Below are 12782 nucleotides of genomic sequence, written 5' to 3'. Positions count from 1 at the left end.
AGATGATCTGGGGGTTGGAGTACATGATGTATGAGGAGAGGCTGAGGCACTTGAGTATGCTGAAGCTGAAGCTGAAGCTGACAGGGTGAGGTTAGATGAAGCCTTTGCTCTGTAAAGGCAATCTACAGAGTAGAGCACAAGAAAAGGGCAAGAGGCAATGGTGACAAGTTGCAATAAAATGTACAGCAGTTGGGGAAATGAAAAAATGCTTTCAAAACATTTCTGGAACACACTGCCCAGACTGTACCATCTCCTTCTTTGGAGATCTTCAATACTCTGCTAGACAAGGTCTGAGCAACCTGCTTCAGCTTTGAAGTTTGCTCTGCTTGAGCTGGTGCTGGGATCACCTGATCTCCTAGGCCCCCTTTAAAACTAAATTGTACTGTGATTCTGTGATTCATGATACTTCTCCCCAGGGAAAAGGAAATATGATTCACATTCTGCTTGCAAACAACAAAGATCAGAATCACAGAGTATTCTGAGCTGGAAGGGACCCACAAGGATCATCAAGTCCAGCTTTTAAGTGAATGACCAATATAGGGGATTGACCCCATGACCTTGGCATTATTAGCACCAAGTTTTAACCTGAGCTAATCTCGAATACCTGGAGACCTAAAAATTTGTATTAAAATCACACTTCCCTCAAGATCAGAACTGCAAGTACTTATAAGGTAATTGTGTAACAGTGTATCACATAATAAATGGCAGCACAGGCTGAACATAACACTCCTGAGTGGTGAGACAAAGAACACTGATCTGACTGTGCCATACATTTACATAGTACATTCATTTTTTAAAAATGTTCAAAACCAGTTTTTGTAATTCCCAGAAGACTGTTTAGAATCTCCTGCTTTTAAAAAAATTCAGCTGTGGGTTTTTTTTTCCCCTAAACTAAATAACTTCTTTGTTGTGAACAAGAACGAAAATCCCAAGAGTAAAACTCAACAGAAAGAAATTTCACTGGGAAAAAAATCTTTGTGGTATCACTTGCCAGTTTTATGCGTGACCTTTCAGACTTGGAATTTTCATGGACTGCTATCAACCAGCCACATTAAAAAAAAATCAAAACAGAAAACAGCATTATGTCATTCCTTCTGCCAAAAATAATGTAGATAGACAAAGCATCAATAAAAATTAATCTTCCACCTCCCCAACAGAAAATAACTGAAATTCATATTACTTGCTTTATGCTTTGAAATATGTGAATGACTAAACTTAGTGGTGCAGTTAAATATTGTCTAAATTATCTTTGTTCATCAATCAGTATATGACTGATTTAAGGAAATTGAACTTTTGCAGTACACTTAGTTTTTCTACATCAAAAATGGTTGGATTCACTTTTAGCATATGATACCATTTGAAAATATTCACGATATAAATTTTTTATTTCCATGACTGTTTTAATGAAAAATAGAATGAAATGGTAAGTAACTTTTAGGAATAGACTAACTTCAGGATCCAGTTATTCCTGAAAAAATTGGATGCATCTGTAACAAGCACTTCCACCTTTCAGTTCTTTAACACTGTATTTGTTTATGCAAATACAGGCAAAGTCAAAACACAAAAAATTAAATTAATGCTTGCAAATCCAGACTCTGTCGATGGCTTAAAGCACAGCTCTTGAAAGTACTACAAAATCTTTTCAGTAACATTTATGACTTCATTATACATTTATCCGAAAGTCAAAATCTGATGATGATTCACAATAATTTCCAGTATGTGCAATTGCTTTATTATGAAACTTCACCTTCAGAAATTGGATAATTTTAGCAGGTTGGATTCTCTAGTTCCATTTTTCTTTCATCCCACAGCACCATCTCAGTAAAGGAGTGTATTGACCCACTGCAGCTAACGTACCTGAAATTTCTTATTTGATATAGAGAATAACATCTGCTCAAACTCAGGACAATGCACCAATCCACATGCACTTTTCTTACCCATGGTGGACTAAACTCTATGGTTGCAGGATCCCCAGGCCCACTCATAAGACTTCATTGTCTAATTTTTCAGGTCTTTCAGTGAGCAGGATATAAAACAGAAGAATATAACTGGTGTCTGAGGAAGAGCTGTACTGACAAAGCATAGTACATCCATTCAGAAATGTGCATGTTGCTCTATGCCTCAAAATCATAAGTCTGAGCTAGTTATAGTGGTTACACATACAGTACCTGATATCACTTGCTGCAGGAATAAAATAAATAAGTAATTATAAATGAATGAGATGAAAACAAATATGCTTCAGTCTCCAGATTTCTGTGCCTCCAAAACACAATGTTAAAATCTGTAATTTTTCTTCATATTCAGGAAGACTGTCTTTTTGTAAGTGAAAGCTGAATTTGTGTATTCCCCTTATGCTATGAACCAATTACCTAGTTTTTCAGGAAAGCATCACGTACTTCACAGCTCTCAATACCATTGCTAGCCCTAGATTCTTGAGTACCTGATCTGCATAAAGCCTTCTCCAAAAGCTTTGAAAAATCCTTTTTTGACCACGCATGGAGTCAGCTCTGTTAAGAATGCTGGGGGCACACAGAGCGTGTGCAGAAGGGTGCCTGGTGAGGCAGCAGGAGCAGGAGCAGGATGTGTCTTGGACAGGAGGCTGCAGGAGCAGCAGGATGGTAGGCAAGGCTCACAGTGCTGAGCAGGGCTCATATATAGGTCTGGATGGGGAGAAAGGCTTTGCCAGCAGTGGAGTCACTAGGGCAAAGCATATGAATTGAGATGACTACACACAGATATCTCGCACATTAAGGGAGAGAAACAATAGGTCTGGATCTTCTGGCTTGCAGAGTCTGTGCTAATTTTCCATACAAAATATCCATCAAGGGTGACCTGCAGCTACTGCAGCAGCTGCATAGCGCATGGGTGCTCTGTGCAGCCTAGGGAAGAGCTCTATCCTCTCATATCCTAAACAAACCTCATTTGCTATTCTTTAAAGATTGTCCTCTGGTCACCTGGAATCCTGGAATCCCTGCAGTCTTCAAACTGCAATATTAAAAAATGGATCAATTTTGAACATGAAATACTGTATTGACTGATCTTATGCTTGAATTTTGCTGTACAATCTGTGTGAGTTTTCATTATAAATCTCATTTTGAAGGGTTTATGGCTAACCTGTTTCAATTCCCTCTAGACTTAAAACTTGTTAGATATGTTTTACGCTGGGAGATAAAAACTGTCTTGAAAATGAGTGAGAGAAATAAAAAGAATGGTGTAATTTTCTGTAACAGGAAACACATTTTGAATCAAATTTATGAAAGAACTGATATTTGACAGTCCTTATTTTTCATAGATTGGTATTTTTGAAACAGGAATTTAAATAATTTAAAATGTAAGAGTCTATGCACATCCTCAAGAAGCCACTTCCTACATGTTGGGTAAAAGATACCTATCACTTAGGGTAAAATTACCTTTTCAGTATTACTGAAAGTGCTTGACATACATAAGAACCTAAGAGACTAGTTGTGAATTTCGCAAAGTCCTTCTCTGATGAGGCAATGGCCATGCAGAATTTCAGGGTATATCTTTATTACTTATGCAAACAAGAGAGCCAAAATGACTGAGGTTTTAGGAGAGTCAGGGTGGGACCTGGAAAGTATGCTCGAGTGCTCAGAAGCTAAGTGCAGAAGTTCATATGCAGTATATAGATAGCTTCTTTCCTACATAATGTGCTGTGCCTTGTTTCAGCCTTTTTGTCTGCTTTTCAGACTTGCTAGAACAGTAATACTCAGACCTAACAATTTATTGGCTCAGCCTTCATCAAATAAGTCAGGTCTCAGGTTAAAGTTTTAAGGATGAGGACTTTCTCTTTCCAAAAGTAATAAATGTAAGACATGAAAACACTCTCCTATTGTAAAGTTCCTGCATTTTTTTCAGATTCCATTTCCTACATTTTTACTTTAGGAATTGTTTAGGCGTATGGTGTGGTATACAGGCATATGAGGCTCTTAAAGTTATAACAATGAACATGAAAATATCAAAGTCAAATAAGTTCCTCAATAGACAGTTTTGCCTACCTGTATATGACCAATCAATCTCTTCAATCAATTTCCGTTGTTGTCTGTAGTATCCATACACCAAATCTGCAAAATAGTAATGAATTTACAATATTAAAACCAGAAGTCTAACAGGAACTTGAAGTGTTGATGACATGCCACTCTCCAACAAGATAATCACTGTTTTAATTACTGATGAATAATTTACTTTGTCCTTATCTTGGACCCCAAATGCTAAGTAGTGGCTAAACAGAATATAAATACCATCAATATTGTAGCATATAAAGGACATAAACAAAGCAAACAGAAGTGCTTTTCTATCCTTCCTTCCTTCCTTTGTTCCTTCCTTCCCTCCCTCCTTCCTTCCATCCCTCTCACCACAACCATTCTTTCATTCTTCCCCTTTTAAAACTAATACAACTCCCCCATGAAGAAACTATATTTTTTTATGTCCTTTGTCCTTTAGAAAGAACTATTCTAGATAACTAGGAATTCAATAAGAGTTAAACTTTTGCTTCAGTGTGGTCATGACTTTACATATTTTCTCTGACTTTGTACTGATACCATTTAAGGATAATGAAAGAAATGTTCTAAAATATAATTTCATTGTGGACTATCATCAGCATTATTGTAGGTCAAGTATGTGAAATTACTTATATCTCCATAAACTTTATGGAGACAGAATGTTAGATACTAGATACTTTAAAATCATGTTATATTTTTCTAGAGAAAAAAAATCTATCTGTATAAATACTCATCAACTTGTTCTGACTACTGAATAACCTTCCTTGTTATTCTTTTTATGCCAGGACAATTCTAGCAACACCAGTGATATGGACAAATAGATAACTATGCTCCCTAATAATCATTAATATATGTAAATTGCAGATATATAGGTTTTTTGAGACTGTCACTTCAAGAGTCATAATGTTAACTAGCTTCATTACTGTTCTACAGAAGTACAATACAACCTATTTAAGAAATAGTTGCATATAAGCATGTTGAGAACACATATGGATTGCTTCCTTGAGAATGTGCCATAGAGTTCTCCTTACATTCTGCAATAAATAATTTAATGAAACAGTTTCATAACATCCACTTCTTTTTCTTTAATGCAGAAAGTATGTAGTCCTGATTACAGGATGTTAAATCATAATTGCTATTTGCAAGGTTACACATTTATTGTCTTACAGTGACTTTCTGCTACCTATCTGAAGTCCATGTTTTATTAACTTCATCAGACTTCTGCCTCCTCCATGCACTTGCCCTTAAACGTTTTTCTCTTTTCATTCTCTCTCCCTGTCAAAAAAATACCCCTTGCAACAGTTCACGACATTCACTAGTGACTAAGATCAAACCTCACATATAAGTACCAGCACTGAAAAGGGATTTACATTCATCAACGTTGTCTTTGGCCCACATTTCCAAGTCAATGTGCATTATGCCTATTTCTTCAATTAATTATGGAAAAGAAAGCTGTGTAAGTTGTGATTCACAGGTGTTGATGTCTCCAGTTTCCTTCTTTATCCACTGTCCTAATTGTTACTTTGCACAATCAGTTGAGCATTCACATGCAAACTAAGCAGAGGCTGGGCGTGAGAGCTTCCCACCACTTTTTTAATTCCACAAGTTCTGATGGACAAAGAGTGATAGTTTCAATGAACAAGAAAAAAAGGGCAAGGTTCACTTTTTTTGGTGCATTACACACTTATAGACTCAATAAATCTCAGGGAAAGTCTTTAAAAATTCCATGAGGTGTCAGGAGTTCATACACCTTCTTTCCTCTGTTGTTCACCATATGCCCATAGTCCCTTCACAGCACACTCACAGCATGAACCTTCTCGTATCTGCAGGGACTGTCAGTAGTTCTAGTCTTGTCTCTTTACACTATAACCATGTGACAAAAGCAGGGAAGAAAAGCAAATTTCGTCTGGGAATAGACTGAAGATTCATAGCTAGCACGAAGCTAGCAGCAGAGGTAGCAGAGGAAAGTTCTGTGTGATTGTGGGAGGATGAGCTATTCAGCAATTGTTCCCTTGAGCTGCTTGTGTAAACTGCCCTGGGAAACTCAATCGTGCATTCTATTGCTGTGTAAACTGTCAGTGTTAACCAGCTGCAGAGACCAGCTGAAAGAAAATTATTTTATTTCATTTTTAAATTTTATTTTAGTTAAAAAATTGACATATTTACAAATTTTGCTGATGGTATATGACAGCAGGTACCTCTGCTTAAATATTGTATTTAAATTCCTCGCATTTAATTTAAATGAATACGATAATAGTAAGAACATCTTCACAAAAAAGAAGGCAAAACTGATGCCAAATTTGTGGTTTCATATGTAAATCTATGATACTTATTAAGCTGGATAAGCTTGAGGATCTGCATGACTCCTGTCATACTGACTGACATCTCCAGCCAGTGTCCAAAATAGTCTGAATTTTATTGGATGAGGTGCTGCTTTATAAAGCAAAAAATCCTTAATGTTCTCTTTTGTTTCTAGGAAGCTGTTGAACACATTTCCACAGATTGTTGATTTATTTATAGAATAGGGCAGCTGGGTTTCAGTATCATGTTTTAAACAGTTTTACAGTTATCTTTCTATACCTGTTAAAGAGACATGCAAGATATCATTAAATGCTTTTGTCCCCCCTTTTTTACCCTCATTCAAAGACAAACTTTTCTATCTGAGGCTGTGAGATTTGTTTCCTTTTATATTTTGTCCAAAGACTGTGCACCCCAGTGCCCAAGGCCCACGAAGTCAGGAATAATGTGACAAACCCTCTCCTGCTCATGACAGGTAGCAGGACCGACTGATTTGTGACAGAATCTGTCACATGTTCAGCCACAAACAGAGAAGATGATCTCTGGTTAAAGCATAGTACTAGGAGTAATAAGATCTTTTAGATATATTTCCCTGTTTAAAAAATATAAATACCCAGGTTTTCTTCCTTCTGACATAAGTCTGATATTCCTTTTGCACTTACTGATCCTGACTGAGTTGCTTTTGATTTTCTTCTGTGAATGAAACATTTTGATTCTCAATGCATAGTTATGCATAACTAAAGGTGAAAAATGAAAAGCTGTAATGATTAACAGAAGGAATTGTCTATGAGGGAGATCCTCTTGATTTGATACTCTGTGCCAGGAAAACGAGTAAGAAAAGAGGAAATGGGACCTTAAACCTCTGAATTCTGTTTTGTCCTTTACGTCCTTTGTGCCACAGCAGTGTCAAGACATACCAGCTGCCAGACTCAAGAGGAAAAGGAGACAACATCCTTATGGTTTTATCTCCACTCAGCCTGAACTTGTGAGTTGCACCTTCAGTGGAGCTGGCATGTATGAGATTCTGACATAGAGGCAAAGAGGATAGATTCTAAAGCCTTAAGTGGATAATGGTAATGGTTACAGCCATGGAGATGAAGGCTGTGTTGGTATTAAAACCAATGAGAATTCCAATTTACATGAGCAAGATTCAGCTCATGGTTCTTAGGCCACGAAAGTGCACAGGAACTCTTGGGATACCAGCAAGGATGTGAGAAGTCACTGAAAAATGTGGTAGTTTTCTCTTTGAGAAATACAGAAGCTCTTGTTTCAAACAAACCGTGTCTAATGAGATCTCTGCTATATACACTGATATAGCAGTGTATATTACTGACCGAAGAAAGAGGAAGCAAGGAATATCAGAAGCTTACACAAGTTTGGAAGTGATTTAAAAATCCGTGAAGGAGAAATCCACAAATACTTCTTAAACACAGTGACACCACTTTTGGCTCACTATGTCCACTGATGAAATTGGAAGGATTATACTGGGAAATTCTCATTATATATTTGCCCTATTTTAATGCACTCTCCTAGGCAGTTGTTACTGGTTCTTGTCAGAGACAGGTTATCAGGCAAGTAGCTTATTTGTAGTTTAAGATACACACCTCTTCACTGGAAAAGAATTAGGAATTTAGAACAAACTGAAAGGGTATGACAGTACTTGAAAGAAAATCTGCACATGGCTAGTGGCTAAGAAGTAGGACAGCAGACAAAGTTGCTGCAAAGAAGTCAAAGAGAGCAAGACGAACCATAAAAATGGCATAATAATAAATTCAAAAAAAAGAAGTTACATATGACTAAAAAAAGGAGGTGCTTTTCAAATACAAAAAGAATACAACTAAATAGATCAGGGAGAGTTTCATTACACATGTTCTGCTTCTGAGAACCTTAAACAGAGTTAAAACTGCACGAAATCACCCCTGATGATAAATGAATTGTTTCTTCAACAATTGTAATGTCCTTATTTTAGCCCCTTCCATTGACAGGAAGCTCACAGGATCCACTTCTATACCTTTCATCGATCTTATGATGGTGTAGCTTCATTGCCTCCAGTGAAACAACTCTTGGTTTATCCTGATGGAGGTAATGAAAAGATCCAGAGTACAACCTGCTAGTAGCCTTAAAGTTTTAACAGACAGTAGCTATCCCTTTAACAGAATGATCTACATTTGCCTGAGTAAGGTCTCTCTTTTACAAATTTATTTAATTTTGTAATGTCATCTGTAAAATTCTTTAAAAACACAAAAATGCTTTAATAACCCACCTCTACACTTTCATATATTCTTTCTCCCTGAAAGTCAAAGTGTCTAAATCTTTTGTCCAGATGTGTCTGAGAACTCTCACGCTCTTAGGGAAATTTGAAAATCCTTTTTTTGTTGTTCCCACAGTTTCTTCTGTGTAGCCTTATTTCAGACAATGGTATGTGCTCAGGTGTATATAAAGAGAGTCAGTTCCCTTCATTATGCTTGAGTGTAGGCTGCTCTTTCCAATACAGATTGACAAATGAGACTTTTCCTGCACTAAATATAAAGTCAAAAAACCCTGTTCTTAAAATTTGGCAGTTGTTGTGTGAATTCACTAACATAAACTGTGCTGAAATCTTATTTAAAAAAAAAAAGGAAAAAAGAAGATTGATTTTTTTAATTTAAAAGTAGTTATTACTAAGCACCAGAGTATTAATAGGCACTCTGTTTACTTCACCTATCACAACTCTACAGTGAATAGTGCCATGAATTAAAAGTGTAATCCCCATAGCATCAGCTAAGGCTTATAAATCACATTTAACCACAATTTTCTAGTGCATTTGTATATGCGAATGTAACAAGGACTCCAGTTTGACCAATTTAGGTTCTGCCCCTCTGGAATTTTAAACGTCTGAGCATGCCAAGTGGAAATTGGGAGGGATACTATGGGGTACGATTCAATGTGCTTAAGTTATCTGCCGCCACCTTCGCTCTGACTACAAGCAAAGTAATAGGAAAGGTTCACATTTAACTGGCTTTTGGAAAGTTTTTTAACAAAGCTTTACTATGTTTCTTCAATGCTTTTCTGCTTGTCAATATTAAAAGCTACAGACCAGTAAAGCTCTACAGCTTTGGTAGTATCTATCTAAAACTCTAGAGAATAGACCTTATGCAAGTAATCTCGAAGGAGCATTTACTGAAATAAATGCTTTTTTAGCACAGTACGGACTGTGAAGTTGCCAGAAACTTTCCCTTTTGCAAACTATTTAAATAGTTTAAATAATCTTGTTGGCCCTAATGAGCAGCCTTATACTGGATCCTATGAAGGGGTATTAAGAGAAATATATTCTTTAAAGGTGGAAGTCTTTAATTATTTTTTCTTTTCCCATTTATTTGATGCTGGAATTGTAAATTCTACTCAACCACTACTCCTCCAGTCATTTTACAGCAAGTTTCCTGAAAGGCGGCTCTTTAAATAACAATATCTTCTTTTGCTTCAGGGTGGTATTTACTTGAAATGTCTCAATGAAATTATTTTTCAATAACAGAGGGGAAGAGAGATTTTCTTATAAGTATTCAAATCTAGGGATTATGCCACATACCTTTTACAGAACCATACCAACATTATTCTACTCCCTTGAGGAAACTATACTCATAACATCAAGACTGAAAAATTCCAAAGCTCATCATGAACGCTCAATAACAACTGCACATCTATAAAATTATCTCCTCTGTTTCATACAAAATATATGAACATAATAAAAACAATACAACTAAAAACTTGTAAACATATCTAGAACCTGGTATTTTTTGACAAATACCAACAATTATATTATATATATGCATCAGTATGTCCAGATAAATGTCTATCTATAAGGATTTGTCAAAAAGGAGTATAAAAATATATATACACATATATATTGCAATTTCTTATGATTACAACATGTTTTAAATCTCATGTTTACTCTCTTCCTTTAGTCATTTCTTTATTGCAACTCATCACATAAATATATCATTTGGAAAAGAAAACAGTGGCTCACGACTGCAGAGAAAAAATGGCACTGGCATACTAGAAATACAAACCAAATTCAAAACAAACACACCTAATTTATGCTTTTGTGTTCATTTTTGATTTTTTAAAATAGTTTTCATTTTAATAGAACAGCAGAATTATTAATATAGTGTCATAAGGGAGATCACAGAGAAAATAATCAGAATAATGCCATTACTTTAAAATTAATTCATCATACAGTATTTCACAGTACACTGAGGTGAGGAGCCAAAATCTATGCTACCTGCTATCCTACAGGTCATCTGACTGTGGGACTAGAGAGTCACGTGGCCACTTATGTTTTTTCCCACTCCACTCAGGTTCTCTTCACCACGAGCACAAGGCAGTACCTTCCCTCCTGTCGTTGCAGATGGCTTGTATTTGCCTCTCTCAAGGTGCTCTCAAGGAGCAACTGCCCCATAGACACACATCTCCCCAGGCAGAGGAAGAAGTGAACCTGTCTCCTGATGTTCATAAAGTTTTCAAACCAGCAGGATGTAGTGAAAGGGAGAATTAGTGTCAGTAATACCTTATATGGAGCTAACACTACAATCGTATATTTTAAACTGTTCTGACACCATTTAATTTTGAAAGGGTGCCTGAAAGATCAATTATTTTTTAAATTAAAAACACTTCTTAGATATGAAATAGGCTCCAGGCTGCTTCATGATATCCAGACCAAGAAATTCTCAGCAAACTCTAAAGCAGAATTTTAAGCATTCAAGAGACTTTCAGGTGAAGAACTGAGGTATCTGTGAAGTCAGGCAATTATTCCTCAGCATTTTCAGGACTTGGGTAACTTTGGACTTGAGTGTCTGACTTCTGCCTGAGTGTCACTTTTCACTCTGATTCCTGCTGTATTAAATGACAAAAGCCTTTGGAAACTGTTGAATAGGCCAAATCATACCTGTTGGCTCTAAATACAGTTTAATACTAATAGAGATCTCACCACAATAAATTTGGAATGTATATTGAATTTAACCTTTATGGCACAACCTAAAACTAGAAATGATTGGAAAAAGAAGTATGTGTCACATAGGTTCAATAAAAAATAAATTCTAATGCACTCAGCCAGAGTTTTTCCCAGGTCTTTGAGCTTTGCTCAGAGACAGTGGCAGTGGGAAGGGGCTGACTGTTAGTTGGGAGTCTGGTGCTGTTGGATAGAGCTGAGGTTCCCATAATCCTTATCCAGATCTTACAGCTACCAAAGACAAACAGCACCCCAAGTTTAATTAGTAAGGCCTCCGCTTTTGATGGGATATCATTTCATCATTTCAGTCCAGTTATTTTGAAGTCGATTTCAAAAATTATTAAGTCAATATGAACAGAACGAATGACATTGTTTCAGCTTCCTATTATTAGTTTGGGAAAAAAGTCACATAAAAATAAAAGAGTAACAAAAAAGGGAGATGGCTTGAAGTTCCAGTGGAAGATCTGGGCTTTCCTCCATATTTTGCCAACTGCTGTGCCATGTAAGTAGATTGCCACACCACATCTGTATTTTCATACAATCCAGGTACTTAGTGCTCACTCTAGACTCTTGCTGACTAGCATGTTTTACTCGTTTTGGAAATCAAATACTCAGTATCTTGTCCCCTGCTTCATCAACATATAATACCATATAATAATATGGTATATTATTCTATAGAACAATATTGTTACTTTCACAGACTGCTGAAAACAACATGGTGTACTGATCGCTCTTGGAGGTGATTGTTTATGGACACTTGTTTTTTTTTTTCTTATGCAGATTTCATTAAAAAAAGGATATCAAATAAAATAAGGTCACTACTATTTTCTTCACATTGCCTTTCTTGACTCTAATTCTCTTCAGTAGCTTGTTGTCTCTACTGTATCTACCATTTCATATAGTTTTAATGTCAAATTCTGCCTCATGGTTTACTTATGCCCAAGAGAGTAACATGAGGGAAATGGGAAACTCATCCTAGTCCTGAGCCAATCACCCACGAAACTGAAACTTCACAGACAATTTTGGAATTCAAATACTAATAATATTAGGAAGTACAGACTGAGACTTTTTGAGCAGATATTTTGCATGATCTATATAGTCATGTATCTTGCTCCTTTGTATTCAATGAATATGCTCTTCATCTTGGAGGGAGAAGGTAAATCTGACTGGGAAGCCATATAAGGCCCATGTGAAGGCAGACAAAATACAAACCCACCATACAGGCATAAAAACGTCACCTACCCATCCTCCTAATGCCTACCTTATTTACATTTTACATAACAGTAATAGGAGACAGGATACAGATTTGTGATTTCAGAAAAAAAACAACAAAAAAAAAAACCCCAAAAAACTCTACAACATTGTTTTGTTAGTTCATATTCTTTCAGCTCTAACCTCTGTTGAATTCTATCAGCAGACATAAACTAAGCTGAACAAGTTTGACCCAAAATGTGGAAATAACAACCCTATAAGATGATAGA

General features: G+C 36.3%; 1 protein-coding gene across 5 annotated transcripts in view; it reads right to left on the bottom strand.

The window, feature by feature from the left end:
* Window positions 1-12782, bottom strand: part of PTPRZ1 (protein tyrosine phosphatase, receptor type Z1) — a 136643-nt gene that overhangs the window by 92176 nt on the left and 31685 nt on the right. For all 5 annotated transcript variants that reach the window (XM_027639559.1, XM_027639561.1, XM_027639560.1 and 2 more), the window contains exon 2: window positions 4017-4082. In XM_027639559.1, the coding sequence (XP_027495360.1) occupies window positions 4017-4082 (66 nt within the window). The remainder of the gene's footprint in view (window positions 1-4016; window positions 4083-12782) is intronic.

The sequence above is a fragment of the Corapipo altera genome, unplaced genomic scaffold (assembly GCF_003945725.1).
Source record: "Corapipo altera isolate COAL_440 unplaced genomic scaffold, ASM394572v1 1b, whole genome shotgun sequence".
NCBI classification, from domain to species: Eukaryota; Metazoa; Chordata; class Aves; order Passeriformes; family Pipridae; genus Corapipo; species Corapipo altera.
Note: the sequence above shows the minus strand (reverse complement) of the source record. Positions and strands in the feature narration are given on the sequence as shown.